The sequence below is a fragment of the Anomaloglossus baeobatrachus genome, chromosome 9, assembly GCF_048569485.1.
Source record: "Anomaloglossus baeobatrachus isolate aAnoBae1 chromosome 9, aAnoBae1.hap1, whole genome shotgun sequence".
NCBI lineage: Eukaryota > Metazoa > Chordata > Amphibia > Anura > Aromobatidae > Anomaloglossus > Anomaloglossus baeobatrachus.
In genome coordinates this window covers 115,905,070-115,924,928 of record NC_134361.1, presented here as the reverse complement: position 1 = coordinate 115,924,928, position 19,859 = coordinate 115,905,070, and the positions used below count along the sequence as shown (strand labels likewise).

The following is a 19,859-nucleotide window of genomic DNA, read 5'->3' as shown; positions in this document are numbered from 1 at the left end:
CTTTCTACTCTACTGGTTAGAGCCTGCTTGTGCTCTCCTCTGAAGTGAGTAGTACACACCGTTGTAGGAAATCTTCAGTTTCTTGCCAATTTCTCGCATGGAATATCCTTCATTTCTGAGAACAAGAATAGACTGTCGCGTTTTACATGACAGTTCTCTTTTTCTGGCCATTTTGAGAGTTTAATGGAACCAACAAATGTAATGCTCCAGATTCTCAACTAGCTCATAGGAAGGTCAGTTTTATAGTTTCTCTAATCAGCAAAACTGTTTTCAGTTATGCTAACATACTTGCATAAGGGTTTTCAAGGGATTTCTAAATATCAATTAGCTTAACACGGTTAGCAAACGCAATGTACCATTAAAACGTGAGTGGTGGTTGTTGGAAATAGGACTCTATACACCTATGTAGATATTGCATTAAAAAACCAGATGTTTGCAGCTAGAATAGTCATTTGCCACATTGACAATTCAGCAATTAAGCTTCATTGAAAAAAATGTGCTTTCCTTTCTAAAATAAGGAAATATCTAAGTGACCCTAAACTTTTGAACTGTAGTGTACATATAGCGCCCCACAGGGCAGGTGGTTAACCTACTCGTCGCTGGGCCATTTAGGTCGGGTCAAGCATTGTCACGGGGTGGCCTTGCAGGGTTTTGTTGCCCCGCGGCATACAGTAAATGGTGGTGGAAGGGGGTATTTGGGAGAGTTTGTTGTGACGCCACCTGTGGCATGCAGCCAGGAGTAGCCGCCGCTGCAGGATTCCTCACCAGGGCAGGTGTTTCTCCCCACAGGCGGAGTGGGCCCCGGGTGGATGATGAAGGTTTTAATGGCCATTGGCACCTGGGCGTCGGCGACCGTAAGGACGAGCCAACACAGTCTCTGCGGGTTCAGACTGTAGTTTACTCACAACTTTAGCTGCCAGCCTGGTCCCACTGGTCACTACTGTGATGGGCTCCGGTCAATCCCAGATCTGGGTCACCACCAGTGTTTTGAGAAAGTAGGAGAGTCCTATTTCTAGGGGTGTCCCCCTCAACGGTTAGGTACCCTGGCTGAGCCCCCTCTCCAAGCCCCGGGCCCAGTAAAGTCCAAGTTCTTTCCAGAGATGTCTTGCCAGAACTATGGTCCTGACGGGTCTGTCCTGTGTTCCGCCTATTTCTACCCCAGGTGGAATTCGCCCCCCCCCCCCCCCCCAGGTCGCTGGCTTCAGTGACCGGGAAGTCCCATGACTGTTATGGCCACCCCCTGCCTTCCCTAAGCCAAGCCACCCTATGTGAAAGCTCCTAAGCTGTATGTAGTGTGTGAATGTGGAACACCAGTGATTAACCCCCTCCTTACCTGAAATAGAAAACGCACCTTAATTGAGGTGCAGTACCCTGTGGCGACCAGAGCCTCAGGGGCACCACATTCCCCATGGCAAATGGCAGCACTTCCAGGCTGCAACAAAACACAGTTAACACTGAAATTTTTATATATGCATATAACAGGTTAACAAGAAACATCTTTTCCCCTTTTTTGGGAAGCAGCATTGACTTCAAACGTTTCAAACATGTTCAACATTACCAGTCACAGGTCGTCCAAAACGGCTCAAGTCAGAAAATATCACAAATGAAAAAACATTCTGCATATGAAAAACATTAACAATTATTCTTGTTTGGGTTGCTGGTGTTTCCAGAGGTTCGTTCCCGACCCCCTGGATTGGCACGATAACTGGACATCCTCTGGCATAATGTCCTGCTTGCTTGCAATGACAGCAAGCAGGAATGAGAAGACCGGCGGGATCAATATCAGGGTCCCCCTCCAGAACAGTGCTCAACCGACCTCCCAGAACCCCTGGTTTCAAGGGTAGGATCATTACTACCTCACCCGCAGTCCCAATATGAGGTTCTGGGCAATGAATCTGCCATTACTTCACCCCACTGGGACCCGGGTAGATTGATTGGGTCAGCGTGTAAGTCTCAGCTGGACGGTGACCACTGATCGGGTTGCTGAACCTGTCCCCGCCAGCACTCGGTGGTTGCAATTTTTCTGTGCACTGCGGAGCTTCATCCACTCCCAAGGTACCAGGTTTAAGTCCTTTCCTTCCTCTTTCAACTGGTCATTCGAGGTGGTAGACTCCACTCCAGCATTAGATCCTTAGTTCACGTGCTTTTCAGGAAGCCACTCCCCATGGCGCTCCCTCTTCTTTTCCTGCTTGGAATTATTAATGGCGACTGTTCTTTTTGCAAAGGAATAGTTCAACACGAAATTATGTGGTTTAACACTGTTCTGTAGGCGCACAGTACCCGGTTTAATGGGCATGATATCCTGTTCATGACGCCAAATGTAGTGCCCCACGGGGCAGGTGGCTAACCTACTCGCCGCCGGGCCATTTCGAGCCAGGTCAGGCATTGTCACAGGGTTCCCTTGCCCAGTTCCGTTGCCCCACGGCGTACAGTAAATGGTGGGGGAAGCAAGGTATTTGGGAGAGTTTGTTGTGACACCACCTGTGGTATGCGGCCAGGAGTAGCCGCCGCTGCAGGATTCCTTGCCGGGGCAGGTGTTACAGCAGCCGGGATAATGTTGCTCCCCACAGGCGGAGTGGGCCCCGGGTGGATGATGAGGGTTTTAATGACCGTTGGTGCCTAAGCGCTGGGCGGAGGTGACGGTACTGACAAGCCAACACAGTCCCTGTGGGTTCAGGGTGTAGTTTACTCACAACTGCAGCTGCCAGCCTGGTCCTACTGGTCACTGCCGTGATGGACTCCGGTTAATCCCAGATCCGGTAAGGGGTCACCACTGGTGTTTTGAGAAAGTAAGAGAGAGAGTCCTATTTCTAGAGTGTCCCCCTCAGCGGTTAGCTACCCTGGCTGAGCTCCCACTCCAAGCCCCGGGCCCAGTAAAGTCCAAGTTCTTTCCAGAGAAGTCTTGCCAGAACTATGGTCCTGACGGGTCTGTCCTTCATTTGTGTGTGTTACGCCTATTTCTACCCCAGGTGGAACTCGCCCCCAGGTGGCTAGCTTTTGTGAACGCGAAGTCCCATGACCGTTATGGCCACCCTCCTGCGTACACTGAGCCAACCCACCCTATGTGAAGGCTCCTAAGCTGTATGTAGTGTGTGAATGTGGAACACTGGTGATTAACCCCCTTCTTAGCTGAGATAGATACCGCACCTTAATTGAGGTGCAATACCCTGTGGTGATCAGAGACCCAGGGGTGCCACATACATAAGGGCTAAATATGGGTTTTAAGATATACATGACTTACAAAAGTTAGGGATGTTTGGCTTTCGGGTGAAATTTATGGAAAATGTAAAACGTTCACAGTACAATGATACTTCATTTAAGTAGAAGCATGTAGTATTGATTTCCTCATCTCAAACAATTTATTGAAACAATAGTCACCAACAGTGGTGGGTATACCCCACCAAAAATGTCAGTCTCAGTAACTTGTCATGTGGCCTTCAGCATCAATTACAGCTGACAACGACTTCTCATGCTTTTCAGAAGTGGAGTTATTGTCTGCAGAAGCATGGCATCCCGCTCTTCTTAAACGGCGGCCCTCAGGTCATTGAGGTTCTCGGGTACAGAGTTACGAGCCTCCACACGGCAACTCAGCTGATCACATAGGTTTTGTTTGGCATTCGGGTCTGGAGAAAATGCAGGCCACTCCATTTTAGGTCACCCAGTCTCCAGCAGTCATTCCCTAAAGGCCTCAATGTGCTGGTCTTCCGTGAAGATAAAATTAGCGTCTGTGTTGTTCATGCAGAGGCACAATGACTGGATTAATGATGTTAGTCAGGTAGTAGGGGCTGTCACCTTACTATTCACAAAGTATAGGTCAGTTCTGTAATGACTTGACACCTGCCCAACTGTAACACCACCACCCCCAAAGGCTCGTCTTTTGACAACAGTGGCTGATGCATAGCGCTCTCTTTGATTTATCCAACATCATTGGCGGCCATCAATTTTGCTCAGTGTGAATTGACTTTCATCAGTGAACAGCACTGAGACCCACTTGTTTCTCGTCCAGCAAGACAATAATGCCTGTATCTGGTGGTGTGGTCAGGTACACTTGCAGATCATCTAGCATGCAAACCACGCTGATGTACCGTATTTTTCGCTTTATAAGACGCACTTTTCCTCCCCAAATTTTGGGATGAAAATGGGGGGTGCGTCTTATAAAGCGGTAGCGGGGGAGGGGGGTCCTGTCTGAGGCGATCGGGCGGCCGGGTGCCTGTGGCTGCATGCAAGCGGCCGGGTACCTGTACTTGCGTGCAGCGGCAGCCGGGTACCCGTGGCTGTGTGCGGGCGGCAGCGGGTGCTGTGTGGGGTCGGCAGCGGGGTACCTGTGCTTGCATGCGGTGGCAGACGGGTACCCATGGCTGTGTGCGGGCGGCAGCCGGGTGCTGTGTGCGAGCGGCAGTCGGGTGCCCGTGCGGGCAGCAGCTGGCTGCCGCCCTCACACAGGTACCCGGCTGCCGCCCTCACACAGTCACCCAGCTGCCGCCCGCACACAGCCATGGGTACCCGGCTGCCACCGCACGCAAGCACAGGTACCCGGCGGCTTGTACGCAGGGTGGGCGGGCAGCCTGCTGGCTGCCACTCTGTGGATGCGGGGCGGGCGGCTGTGCAGCTTACCAGTTGTCCGCGGTCCCACTTTCAAATGATGGCGCCGGTGGAGCTCTTGGATGAGCGCTCCATCTGCGCACGCGCTGCTCCGGGAGTCAGCGCGTGCGCAGATGGAGCCCTTGGATGAGAGCTCCATCTGCGCATTGCGTCGCTCCGGGCGCCATTACTTGAATCGGGACCGCGGACACACTCCACCACTGAGCCGTCGCCGCCGCTCCCACCACTGAGCCGTCGCCGCCGCTGCCACCAATGAACCGGGACCGCGGACACACTCCACCACTGAGCAGTCCCTGCCGCTGCCACCACTGAGCAGTTGCCGCAGCTCCCACCACTGAGCCGTCGCCGCCACTCCCACCACTGAGCCGTCGCCGCCACTCCCACCACTGAGCCGTCGCCGCCGCTGCCACCACTGAACCGGGACCGCGGACACACTCCACCACTGAGCAGTCCCTGCCACCACTGAGCAGTCGCCGCCGCTGCCACCACTGAACCGGGACCGCGGACACTCACTGCACCGGCCTGCTGCACGGCTCACCCGCCACGGCTGCTGCCGCCACCACGGACGCCACCGCGCCTGCAACCACGGACGCCACGGCACCTGCAACCACGGACCATGCTGCCACTGACCTGCCGCGCCTGCCAGCACAACCTGTGCCTCCTGTGACCCCGCTTCACCACCACTGCTGCCCCCCTCCGGTAAGAGAACACCGGAGTATAAGACGGACCCCATTTTTCTTTTTTTTACCTTTTTTTATGTCTAAGCTTGGGGTGCGTCTTATATTCCGGTGCGTCTTATAAAGCGAAAAATACGGTAAATGGTTTTAAATTATCTTACGTGACACTTTGGTGCCTCTCACCCACCTTAAATTTGCCTGGAGTTGTGTGGTACTCATGATCCGAATCCAAAGAGCATTGTTCACAATTAAGTGATAATCAGTGTGGGATGTGGCCAAAGGATGTCCACTTTGCCTTTCTGTGACTCTTCCAGTTTCTCTGTATCTCTGTTGCAACCTGCTGAAGACACTCTGTGACACTCTATGCTCAGTGGCCAGAGATCAACCTGTATGAAGCCTCACAATGGCGAGGTACTTTTGATCAATTGTTAGGTGCCGTCTTGGTCTCATGATGTCAAAATGTGAACAGCATGATGAGGAGGACTGTATTAATACCAATTCTAATAGAACCCCAAAATTTATTGTGCGATTCATGGATCAAACATCTGTTGTAAATATATATATATTCTAAGATGGTGGCTCTGGTACCTGTAGCACTATGACACCATGAGACTTATTAGGGCAGGTCTGGCTCTGTTGTTATACGTCTGGAAGGAACCGATGAGAGAGAAAGAGAATTCACTTATCCTGAGCGGGTAAGGAGTCTGTTGATGCAGCTATGCCTCCACTGGGATACTTCTGGAGAGAAGTTGTATCTTAACATGTACAGATGTACCCACAAGTGAAACGGACTAGGACACAGTCAGTGTTTATATTCCTTGAAGATGGAAGAAGGCTTGTGTTATGTTTTTGGAGTGCAGATTATATGCTGCTGAATAAACCTGCTGGACGTTTTAAGTAAAAGTATTCCTGTCATTACCTTAAGGAGCAAGCTGAGTGAGTAACCCCATCATATATGGTGGACAATGCAGACAGCGTTACAGGAGCCACATGTAACGGCTGTAGTGAAGGCTGTAGATCCTGGATGGAACCTGGTGGAATTGTGGAGAGCTGTGTGAGTAGAGATGTGCATACGAGCGAGATGTAGGAGCTGTGGATGCAACTGGTGCAGGTCTATGTACTGCAAAAGGGGTCCAGCAGGCGGAGGCTCCCAGAGAGCCAGTAACAACAGCGGGTGCTGTGGCAGCGACAGGAGTAGCTGACAGAGTATCTTGAAGAGGTGGTAATGGACCGGTTTGAGCAATCCTTTCTGAGGCTAGTACAGGCAGGGGTTGACAAGGGTGATCCCCTAATAACCAGAGTGGGCCGGTGGAGAAACACCAGGTGTTTAAGAGTGCCTTGAGGAGCCACAGAACTTACCCTCTCCATCCTGGGTAGATGGCATCATAATGAAAAAAGATTATGTGGCAATACTGAACCAACGTCTCAAGACATCAGCCAGAAACTTAAAGCTTGGACAGAAATGGGTCTTCCAAATGGACAATGACCCAAAGCATACTGCCAGACTGGTTACAAAGTGGCTTAAGGATAACAAAGTCAATGTTTTGCAGTGGTCATCACAAAGCCCTAATTTTAATCCTATTGAAATTTATGGGAAAGTTGAAAAGGCAGGTGAAAGCAAGGTGACCTACAAACATGGCTCAGTTACAACAGTTCTGTAAGGAGGAAAGGGCACAAATACCTACCAACTATTGTTGGAAGCTTGTGGAAGGAGATCCAAAATGTTTGACCCAAGTTATGCAGTTTAAGGTCAATACTACCAAATACTAATGAAACGGATGGAAACTTTTCACTTTGCAGAAAGTATTAAAAATGTATTTCCTTCTCTCTCTCATTATTGTGGCATTTGGCAAATATAAATAATTTTGGTTCCTAATTGACCTAAAACGAGAAAGGATTATTCTGATTTCATGTCAGATAGTGAGTAAAACATGCAGATGTGTCTTTATAGAGAGTGTATGTAAACTTCTGGCTTCAACTGTATCTGTAAATAAAATCACAGCGTGCTGCAATTTCACTCTGATATCACATGAGAATTACCTATTCAAGTCTATGGGTGTGAGAAAAAAATATGAAATGCCTCAGTATGGCATCCGATACATTTCTATGGACATATTGCAATTCTCTAACATAGCAAACTCTAAATGGTCCTGTAAATGATTCAATAAGGCTACTACAAAAAGTAAAAAATAAACTGCATACAGTGCATGACAAGTGAGAAAAAAAAACCGTCTCACTTTTCTGAATGAAAATCAGCCTGATTTTTTCTACTGTCATTTGCCCCCCGCCTAATTCTCAGATATCATCTGAGCATGAAATCCTGCAACCAGAATCAATATTAGTGTGAATTATAGTATTAGCATTCTCACTGCTGGGATTTCCTGGAGAATATCTTAATTCTGTATAACTTACGTCCAAAATTTGTAACCTCTTCCCGTCACGGCAATTTTATGTTTTCATGTTTTCCTCCCCTGGTGCCAAAAGCCAAACGTTTTTTATTTTTCCACCTTCTGTATTTGGGCTTGTTTTTTGCAGGAAGAGGTGCAGAATTTAATGGCTTCATTCCTTATACCATTCAACATACTGAAAAATGGGGGAAAAAAAATCATGAATTATTTGGGGTTTTTTTTAGCTTTGCTTTTTCAGTGTTCAGTAAAAGTGTCCTGACATCATGATCCTCCAGGTCAGTACGATGGGGGAGAGACCATATTTTTTATTTCTTTCTTTTAAATGGGGAAAAGATTGGAAATTTTAATTAATATAGATAGATTCTTTAAAACTTTCTGCCTAAACATTTCCCTTCGTTTGTTAGTTCACTAAGGAGACTTTATCCTGCCATTGTCTGATCACTTGTACTACATATTGCAATAGTAGAATATTTCAGTATCTAGTAAAAATCGTTTCTTTTGAGTTCCAGGCACAGATTTGTCTTCAGCAGCCCCCAGCTCTCATGGAGACCCATCAGCATAGAAATTAAGCAGTTACCAGCAGCGGGCAGAGCTCAGATAGTTGAATAACACAGCCATCATCTGCTGGGAATAATGCAGACTCCGCTCCTGAGCCTGCTTCAAAGACGGGTAACCGATATATGAGATGATACTATGTCATATGTCAGTAACATTTAGGCATCAAAAATAAACATTTTCAATTGCTGAATAAAAAATTGAACTGCTGTTCTATCCAGGAAAACCTTTCTTTTGCTTAAAGTCACGATAGCATTCGGCTCATTTCCACCAGTGTGACTTACACACCACATGAAATAAGCTAATCCACATGGGGAAACCTCCTTAATGGGGTTAAATGCCTTAGTAGAGAATATGAACGTCAATAATCCTTTATGGGGAATTCTCTTTATTTTATGCCTTTTTTGTGTAATTTCTGAATTTGTTCTCAGTATTGCATGTAACCAAATATAATAGTAATGTACATATTGTGAGAGTAAATGTGGAGCTGGCGGTGATTCCTGTTTGCTTAGTCACTTAGCCTTACAATGTGATGGCGGGACAGGCCAATGTGTTGTAATGGAGTCTCAGAATCTATTTCTGCTTTCATTTCCTTCTAATCAAATACAATTCTGCTAGAAAGTAAAGATGGTATAAAGCAAATGACTAAAATGTAACTTTTAATATGTAATAGATAAAAGTTTAACGTCCCTTAGGACACATAAATGTACCACAAAGCTCCCTGGATGACAAAAAGGTTTTCTAGCTTAAATAAACAGAGACAAAATAACCTAGGATATTGCCTTGGGGCACAACCGTCCTTGTAAGGATGTGAGTTGATGGGTGACAGTAAAGCGGGGCTTACACGCTGCGACATCGCTAGCATTGGCTAGCGATGTCGAGCGCGATAGCACCCGCCCCCGTCGTACGTGCGATATTGTGTGATCGCTGCCGTAGCGAACATTATCGCTACGGCAGCTTCACACGGACTTACCTGCCCTGCGACGTCGCTCTGGCCGGCGACCCGCCTCCTTCCTAAGGGGGCGGTTCGTGCGGCGTCACAGTGACGTCACACGGCAGGCGTCCAATAGAAGCGGAGGGGCGGAGATGAGCGGGACGTAACATCCTGCCCACCTCCTTCCTTCCGCATTGCCGGTGGAGGCAGGTAAGGAGATGTTTGTCGCTCCTGCGGAGTCACACACAGGGATGTGTGTTGCTGCAGGAACGAGGAACAATATTGCTAAAAAAAAACAATTGATTTTTTGATTCAGGGCGACCTCTCCGCCGCAAACGATTTTGACCGCTTTTGCGATCTTTTAAGGTCACTCATAAGTGTCACACACTGCGATATTGTTAATGACGCCGGATGTGCGTCACAAACAACGTGACCCCGACGACAATTCATTAATGATATCGTAACGTGTAAACCCCCGTTTAAGGATTTTAAGGCCGCTTTATACACAACGATATCGCTAGCGATCTCGTTAGAGATGTGACATGCCCAGATCGTTGTTACGATTTGCCGAGATCGCTCATAGGTCATTTTGTAGCAGTCACACGTACACATCTCACAAATGAAGCTACATCGTTCAGCGATATATTGTTTGACCAAGGCGGTCGTGTGGATGTTGTTCGTCGTTGGCAGGGTGTCAAACGTAGCAATATGTCTGCTGCGTTCCAAACGACGAACAATATTTTGAAACTGAAACATGTCAACAATCAATGATTTTCACCCTATTTGCGATCGTTCGGAGTGGCACGTAGGTGTCACACGCAATGATGTTGCTAACGATGACGGAAGTGCGTCACAAAAACCGTGTCCCCGACGACATATCGTCAGATAAATCGTAGCGTGTATAGCGGCCTTTAGTTTAATTTCCCTCAGTGCGTAATAGGGCCAGTTTAATGATGGATTTTTGAGGACCCTGCCTAAAGGAGACTATCCGTGCACCCCGGCTCCAAGGGATTTGGTGAGACCACTCCATTTATTCTAAAACAGGAATTATATACTTAGATATGATTGGAGTTACCACTATATTGACCACTGTCACTGTGAAATTTATCATTTAAGTATATTGTGTTTTTTCTCCCTTTTTTATATTGGATGACCACTGTCTATCCTATGAGATGGAATTAATACATTTTTTGTTTACTGTTTTGTTTGTTTTGTTGTGTTTTTTTCTTGAGGATATATCTAAATGTATTTAATGTCTGGTGGCTTCCTGGGGTTCGTACAATCGTGCACCAAGGCAATATCCTAGGTTATTTTGTCTTTGTCTATTTAAGCAAGAAAACCTTTTTGTCGTCCCAGGAGCGTTGTGGTATATTTATGTGTCCTAAGGGATGTTACACTCTTATCTATTACATATTAAGTTACATTTTAGTCATTTGCTTTATACCATATTTTTGAGTGACATATTTTGGAATTCCACTTTCTGTGCTGTATTATCTATAAAGTAAAGATCACAAATGTCTCCATTTACATCAAACAGTTTATTTTACAGCAAAGTATAAAAAGTAACACAGGACAATAACGTTTAATAACTTAACATGTTACATTACAATGTATGACATTAATATATTACATCTGTCTGTAAATATTATAAATTAGAACAATAAGAGCATAAAGTCCAGTGCGAGGGCGACATTGCTGAATGTATGAGGAGCCACATTTTATACATGAAGAACATAAGATACTTATGAAATAACCGATACAATGAATTGTGTCTTTTTCTACAGATTTCTGTGAATTACTGTGATTATAGGAATAAATTGTCCTAGACGTCTCATACATAATACAGCAGATATTTTACTAAACACTTAAGATGTCTTGGTGAAGAAATTAGGAGCGTGGTCCTGGAAGTGATTATATTCATCTGTTCCCGCCACCAGAACAGTTGCAGGAAAAGTCCTGGGACGTTCTGGGTCCTGTAGGAGAAGCACAATCTGTGTTAGTGAGTGATCGTTACTCTTCGGTAGTATCTGTCGCCCATTGGCAGCAATATTATCAGGAGATCCATAATTACATTGCAAAGAAATGAAATACCATAAAGGCTGGCCATTCACCTTCACTGTGGTGTAAGACCCCCAAGAAACTATAGAGGACAAGGGCTGGGGAATTGTCCTAAAGTTGATATCTGTCGGAGCCTGAGATCATCACTGGGGGACATCTTTATGGTTGCCTCCTCTGTGACCCTCCACTATGTCCACCAGTGACTCCACCAGTTACATCAGTGGGTGCAGTTTATGGTATGTCATCTGCAGATACTATAAATACTATATTATTGTCTGTAGCTGAGATAATAAATCACTGAATATTTTCTAGTTTTCCTTATTTACTTAGATGTTATTTTATGTGACCTGTTTGGTCATTTTACATTATTTCTGGTGTTTCTCCTCTTGGGTGAGGCCAACCTTCTTCTTTGAGTATGATTCCCTCCCGATTTACAACCTTCTGGGTTTTGATTTCTTACCTTCACAGGATAAGCTGTCGTAGGAACATAACGGATGACAAATCCACATCTTCGCCTATCAGACATGTTGGGCTCACTGGCATGAACAGTCAGACCATCGTGGACCTGTCAGTATCGGGACACAAGGGTTGTTCAATACACAAGTCTCACACATTACACTTGGCTTATTATATGGAAACTCATCATCAACATTTCAATTTCTGCTGAATATTCAGAGCTTTTTATATTAGTACATCCCATTCTTCTCTGGGATTGGGATTTATCCATAGAGATGACTGTCCGTGACTTATCTGTATGGAGGACAGTATTATGGACATGACGTTGTCCTTGTCCACATCCGGTCCTCATATCCTCCATAATGACACATTCCCATTCATCCTCATAGAAATTTACTGACACATAGAAATGCTGTCTTGGTTTTGTCAGTAAATATATCAGAAAAGGGCATTTCTATTACATTAATAGCAGAGGATGAAGCTGTAATAAAACCATTTATCCTACTTGTACAAATATCTACACAATATTAATGTCACTGTTATATTCTGAGGGGCTGTATGGTGATAACACTGCATTGTATAGTGTAATAATCTGTGATGTCTCTAGAGGATTATTTCTACTTACAGACATCTGACCGGCTTTAAGTGGACACTCCACCAGGTCTTCTACATTCACCAGGTGCCTTGGGATCTCCTGGTTTGCCGTCAGCATGTTCCCGGGGATCTCTGCAATTCTGTGCTCCAGAATACCTTGTTTATGACTCTCTGGGGTATTAAACATGGTAAATGCAGGTTAGATCTCATGTAAAATCATATAAAGAAGGTTATTTCTAGTGTTACACATTTAGCTATAAAGAAAAAGCCATAAAGAGATCATACCGGGAATGATTTGTAGGACTCCATTTTCTGCATCAACATCATCAAATGCCAGCCATACAGAAGCCACTGGTCCTCCTTCAAATCCCCAGTATCTTTAGAGAAGACAATACTGTTAGGTTATATATGTATAAGACGTCCATCATTATTATCTACCCGCTTTCATACTCACTTGATATCCTGATGCCAGGCAACATAGGGGGGAGTGTTATCTTTGTGTGGGACCTCGGAGGACGGATATTTACAGATAAATCTGGAGTCTAAAAGAATGACGTTAGGGCCCAGTACAGCTGTGATGGCTTTCAGGAGATTGGGATGGGCAGCGAGATTCATCACCCACTCATACTCCATGTGGATGTTATGTAGATTGTACTGAGTGTACTCTTTACCTGAAGGATACAATATATGGAGGGATCAGGACCTCAGCCGCCATTAATACACACTTACATATATCAATTCTCCAACTCCAATAAATTCTTCTTTAACAAAATATTCTGATCTTGGATAAATGTGCAATAAATCCTACAAATCACTAATTCATTGTAAAGGTAACACTCACCAAACTTCTCTTCCAGCTTTCCATGCTCCTTCTGAGCTTGGTGCAATTCCTTCTCATCTAATACATCAACTGCCGTCAGGAAGCCATTGGTGTCATAGACGTCCTTCATCTGATTACTGTCAGTCTTCATAGTTTATTAGTGGGATGCTTTCAGCTGTGGTGAGAATGCTTACTCACTGAGCGTATAACTGTGAGCTCCGCACACTGACTTATATACAAATCTGACAGCGGCCCAACCCACGATACTATATCTAAGAACTGGTTATTTTACTTTCTATATTATTGTTTCCTGTATGAGATAGGAAATGTTATAGCCCTGAGTGATGCATTCTGAAGTCTCAAGAATCAATCACGCTCTAAAGCTCAGAATAGAATTTCCTTGTTTTCTCCTTCTTGCGTCACCGCAGCGTGATTATTGTATCGTCACTGTGGTAAGAGCCCGGTCCTGGAAACTCCACAGCAAATCAGGAAGCAAATGCCACATATGTTACAAGATTTAACAAAAACATTCAATTCATTTGTTTTTACATGTAACATATTTAAAAAAAATATCTTCAGTAAGTTTTAAAAAATTTAATGTAGTCAATATGTATATATGAGCGGATCAATCTGCAGAGGATCAGGGAACTGAAATTGATGGAAATTTAAACACTTTGAGATTTGATTCCCAATTGTACATACCAAGAGGGGCCCAGGATGGGGACACATATGCTAGGAAGCGGACATATATACCAGAATGTGCTCACGAGGGGGATATACTTAGCAGGAGGAGCCTTAAATAGGGACATATATGCTAGGAAGGTGGCATTTATACCAGAATGTGTCTAGGAGGGGGATATACTTAGCAGGAGGGGCCCAGGATGGGGAAATAGGCTAGGAAGGGACAAATAAACCAGGATGGGGACATATATACCAGGAAGGGGACAGAAACCAGGATGAAGACATATATATCAGAATGTGCCCAGAAAGGGGATTTACATACCAGAATGTGCCCAGGATGGGACATATATACCTGGACGGGGATAAATAAACTAGGAAGGGGACATATATACCAGGAGGAGGACATATATGATAGAAAGGGGACATATATACCAGGAGGAGGTCATATATGATAGAAAGGGGACAATAAACCAGGATGAGGACATATACATCAGGAGGGGGAAATATATACAAGGAGGGGGGACATACATACCAGGAAGGGTCCAGGATGGGGATATATATACCAGGATGGGACCCAGGGGAGGAACATATAAACTGAAGGATGGAGGACATGAAATACAAAGAAATTCCAGCAATCCAGTAGAAAAAGTATTATATTAAAAAATACAAATTTTATTTTTAGGTCATGTTAAAAAGTCCATACCGGGTCAACATCAGCCCAAAAAGAGGACATGTTTCAAACGTGTTGTTCTTAATCTGTCTTAATCCTGTTAGAGACAGATTAAGAACAACACGTTCGAAATGTGTCCTCTTTTTGGGCTGATGTTGACCAGGTATGGACTTTTTAACATGACCTAAAAATAAAAATTGTATTTTTTAATATAATACTTTTTCTACTGGATTGCTGGAATTTCTTTGGACTTCAAGTTTCAAGCCTTGCCGACTTTTCCCTTCTGTGCATGGTCCAAAATATAATGGTCTCCACGGAGCAGGTAAGCTGGACAAATCTTTTTTCTTTGTCAAGGATGGAGGACAGTATATATCAGGATGGGGAACATTTTTACAAGGCTGGGGGACATATATACCAGGATTGGGGGACATATTTACCAGGAAGTAGCCCAGGATGTAGGACATTTACCAGGATGGGGGACATATTTCCCAGGAAGGAGCCCAGGATGGGGGGCATTAGCACAGGATGGGGTATTACTACATAATGGGGGTAGTGCAACTTATTTGTCTTTTTAGGATTTAGTGTGCTTAATGTATACATACATATACATAAATCTGACCAGCATGCGGGTATGAGAGGAAGGCCAGGTCCAAATTTTGCACAGGGGGCCTTAATATCTAGTTACGCCACTGCCTATAGAGTGTAAGCTCTTAAGGTCAGCGGGGGCCTTTCTCTCTCCTATGGAGTGTAAACCCTTATGGTCAGCCGGGAACTTTCTCTCTGATATAGAGTGTAAGTTCTTGTGATCAGCTGAGATCTCTTTCTTTTCTCCACTCCTCATGTATCTTTCTAGCAATTATAAGGTTATCAATATTGAAATTTGTGCAATTTTATTCACCACAAATCAAATTCTTGTGGTAAATTTGGTAACACCAGCAAATATGAAATTCAAAATATCCGCTCATCTCTAGTTAGTAGGGAATATTTTGGTATTCCATTGTTAGCTACGTCTTGACAAAAATGTTGGGAATTCTCAAGACCTGAAAAAGAACTTTTCTAAATTAATTCACTTTGTATGGACTGTCATAATTTGCAGGGAGGATTGGTATATTATTATTATTATTATTATTATTATTATTTTTATTAAAATGTTGCTGAAATAAGAAAGCATTGTAACATTTTTTTAATATATATTTTATTATGCATTTTTTTTCTGCATATTTTCTACTTGTCTTGAACAAATTTTACATATAAAATGTGAGGCGAAAAACTGAGTCAATTTACAAATACTGCAATAAAAATCTTAGAAGTACCAATATCTCTTTCAGTAAAACTTATTGATGACGCTTTGGCTGTTGCTATAACTCCTGAGCTGGGGGTACGGCCATTTCAGTGCAGGGTTTACAATATGATATCGATATTTGATATTACCATTTGCCATTTCATGTGGCTTGTGCTATTATTTGACCTATTGGTTTTTGCTTTTTGTATAGACTTTTCTCAAACTCTACAATTACTATTCATTGTAATATCTCGCTTTATTACACAACTTGTCCCTCTTTACGACTCTATGGAATAACTGCTGTCATCACAAGGCAATTAGCGCATTATCACTGATGACAATATCTGATAAAGAACAGGAATGGCACCACATTTTTTATTTTATGCTTTTGATGACTGTTGTTACATTTAATTTTAGAAATGTGAATCACTGAAGCAGCTCATTTTATGCAGTAAACATGTTATAAGTTGATGATTTCTTGTATATCAGGAGCGCTGTATCCATAGATGAAGCTGTGACGGGGTGTACAGCAGAGCAAGGAGAGACAACAGGCCGAGGAACGATCCAACAGGTTTATTCACAAGAACACTGGAACAGCACACGATAAGTCCACGTAAAACAGATTCGGGGGCCCTTCCCGACAATCCTCGGACCGGATTACAAAGCAATCGTCCTTACAGTAGTCCAAAGAGTTCCACACAATCCCACGGGCCGCCACACAGGCCTAGCTCCGTCCGTGTCCACAGCCACACAGGCTGGAGCTCCTGCTCCCTTCAAGTTTCAGCTCACTCTGAAGTTACAAAAAGGGAAATGCATTGTCTGTGCTCCTTGACCAGCCCACCATGTTCAGGGGGTGGGGGTCACACATCCTATCATCAATGGTTTGGTCCATCACAGGGCTCCGATATGTCTGCCAGCCACAGTAGATGAAGGGATCCCCTGCTGTGCAGAACAATGACTATTCCTTCACTGGCCAATTCAATTACAGATTAGATACACAACTCTGGATAGAAGAGGACAGGCTATTTACATAATCACATTAGATGCCAAGACTACAATTGTATGAGAGAGACACATTGAGATCAGTAGCTCCCCCAAGGAAATACATGAATTACAACTAATACAACCAGGGAAATATGCATATCATGACATAGTATCACAGCATATACAGTGAGAGGGTAAATTACATCTTCACAGAAGCATTGTGGGATAAAACTCCTCAATGATCTCACCTTATGTCTATCACATCGTGTGGATATTTAGGAATCCACAGTTTATTCTTTCCAAAAATAGAAAACAGAAACCTGGTGACAAATCCCTGTAAAATGTGGCCTTGTCCTCACCGGGGCGTCGTGTCCGGTGAATGTGAAGGTGGAATTTCCATGGAACTGAGCTGAATACTTAATAGCACTAGTACAATATCTCCACCCGCTGATACTACAAGTTGTCTTTTCCCTGGTTAGGAAACGTCTTGTAGACATGTTATATATTGTATGCAGTAATGCACACAGGGGATTGGCGGCAGTAAAGACCTTCCATCTACACTACCGCTATATTATATCCTCTGTCCTTTCATCTGAGGATGGAAATATGTTTATTCCGGTCATGTTAAAATTTGCTTATTGCTGATTTTTCATCTACATTTTCTGGAATTTTATGAACCTGATCTGAAGAGGGACATTTCCCTCAAAACGCGTTCCGTTACATCTTTAATAAATCCCCCCTTCTGTGAAAGCGCTGGAGCCTTTCTTTCATCCAGGTTTTGTATCCTGTTTTCCTGCAGCATCTTCTCCTCGCTGATCTATCCTTGTACTGCGCTCCTGCACCTGCAGTGACATAGAGGAGGACGTTACTGCCGTCTATCACTGGTTACACACAGGCTGGTATATTCTGAGCAGTCATTTCTCATGATTTCCCCTGCGCAGTGTCACACTATGGGCCACGCTCGGCTTTCTTATAGTTATCTCTTTACTCTTAGCAGAGAACATTTTGAAACTTGTATTAGTCAGAAAGTGACAAATCAGAGGGTCTGAAAACAGAAGAATGAATATATCCTTTATCGAGGAAGACTAAAAAATAATAATACTTTATTATTTCACAATGTACTAATACAATTTCATTAAAACTTATAATATCCAAGGGTAGAGGACATGATACAGAGAAGATAAGACGGGACGCTGCAATATGTTCATATAATTACAAGTGTACACAGGATTAGTCACAATATATACAGTCATGGCCAAAAGTATTGGCACCCCTGAAAATATTCCAGAAAATGAAGTTTTTCTATAAGAACATTATTGCATTTCCACATGTTTTCTAATACATATGTTTATTTCCTTTTGTGTGTATTGGAAAAACAGCCATGAATAGAAGAAAAAAAGCAAATTGGACATAATTTCACACAAATCTCCAAAAATGGGCTGGAAAAAATTTTGGGTAAACAATTTTGTTTGAAGTATGTGATGCTCATTTATACTCACAAGAGCCAATTGAAGGACATAATTACTGTATAGGGACAACTGGAAGAAAATATTACTTTATGAGTGCCAGAATAGGGGACACTATTACTCTACATTGGGAGACATTAATAATATTCCCCATTGTGGCCCATACATCATTAATTACATTAAATTATGGAGCCACAATTGGAGATTATCCAACTGTACTTAGGCAAAAATGATGGAATCTATTACTGTACGGGGGGCAGAAATGGTGCATGTTACTACTGTATTGGTGCCACTGGGGATCGGTGCATTATTTTGTATTTTAGCACAAAGATGGACATCACTAATTTAGGGAGACATCACTACTGCAATAGATTTTAATTTTTGGGGATCCTGTTACTGTATATAAGTGAGGTAATAAGTGGGCAGGGTTCTGTACAAAGTGATCAGTAATGGATGTATATGAGACAAAAAAGAAATCATAGCAGCCTGTGCCGAATGAAGAAGAAAAGCTAAAATGAATACTTCAATTGGAGTCATCCAGTGAGCTCTGTATTTACCTGAACTGTATACACTATATACTATCTGCAGAACTCCGTGTATAATGTCACTGGTGGTAATATTAGTGTTAGTTCTGTGGTGTTTGTTAATGATCACTATGATGGTATTATTTAATTTGTATGTGGTGGTAATATGGGGTCTTGTCATGGTTTAGCACTATTTATCTCTTTTATGTGGTATTCTTGGCATATTGGTCTTGATATAGTGTATTTGTTTTTTTAGTAAATGGATGGTAGCTACAAGTGCTTCTCAATAAAATAGAATATCATCAAAAAGTTAATTTATTTCAGTTATTCAATACAAAAAATGAAACACATATATTATATAGAGTCAGTGCACAGAGATTGATCTATTTCAAGAGTTTATTTCTGTTAATGTTGATGAATATGGCTTATAGAAAAATACAAACGTCATTATCACAGAAAATTAGAATAATTACCAAAATACACCTGCAAAGGCTTCCAAAGCGTTTAAAATGGTCCTTAGTCTGGTTCAGTAGGCTACACAATCATAAGGAAGACTGCTGACTTGACAGATCTCCAGAAGGCAGTCATTGACATACTCCACAAAGAGGTTAAGCCACAAAAGGTCAGCAATGAAGCTGGCTGTTCACAGAGTGCTGTATCCAAGCATATTAATGGAAAGTTGAGTGGAAGAAAAAAGTGTGGTAGAAAAAAGTGCACAAGCAACCGGGACATGGGCTACAAGTGTCACATTTCTTGTATCAAGCCACTCATGACGAATAGACAACACCAGAAGCATCTTAACTGGGCCAAGGAGAAAGAGAACTGGACTGTTTCTCAGTGGTCCAGGGTGTTGTTTTCAGATTAAAGTAAATTTTGCCTTTCATTTGGAAATCAAGGTCCCAGAATCTGGAGGAAGAGTGGAGAGGCCACAATCCCAGCTGCTTGAGGTCTAGTGTGAAGTTCCACAATCAGTGATGATTTGGGTAGCCATGTCATCTGTTGGTGTAGGTCCATTGTGTTTTATCAAGACCAAAGTCAGCACAGCCGTCTACCAGGAAATTTTAGAGCACTTCATGCTTCCCTCTGCCGACAAGCTTTGTGGATATGGAAATGTCATTTTCCAGTAGGATTTGGCACCTGTCCATACT

General features: G+C 43.4%; 1 protein-coding gene across 1 annotated transcript; it reads right to left on the bottom strand.

Moving 5' to 3' along the window:
• Positions 1 to 10,709: 10,709 nt before the first annotated feature.
• Positions 10,710 to 13,303, bottom strand: LOC142250542 (L-threonyl-[L-threonyl-carrier protein] 4-chlorinase-like). Its single transcript, XM_075322720.1, has 6 exons — positions 13,126 to 13,303; positions 12,739 to 12,955; positions 12,570 to 12,661; positions 12,316 to 12,455; positions 11,695 to 11,799; positions 10,710 to 11,149 (listed from the first exon to the last, which is right to left on the bottom strand). Exons 1-6 carry the CDS (start codon positions 13,253 to 13,255, stop codon positions 11,042 to 11,044), a joined length of 792 nt encoding a protein of 263 aa, XP_075178835.1. The 5' UTR covers positions 13,256 to 13,303; the 3' UTR covers positions 10,710 to 11,041.
• Positions 13,304 to 19,859: the final 6,556 nt, after the last annotated feature.

Coding starts and splice junctions, on each gene's coding strand:
- LOC142250542 (XM_075322720.1), bottom strand. CDS start 13,255: ATGAAGACTGACAGTAATCAGATGAAGGACGTCTATGACACCAATGGC. Junction 12,956..13,125: donor AAAGCTGGAAGAGAAGTTTG/GTGAGTGTTACC, acceptor TGTATCCTTCAG/GTAAAGAGTACACTCAGTAC. Junction 12,456..12,569: donor AGTCCTACAAATCATTCCCG/GTATGATCTCTT, acceptor TTAATACCCCAG/AGAGTCATAAACAAGGTATT.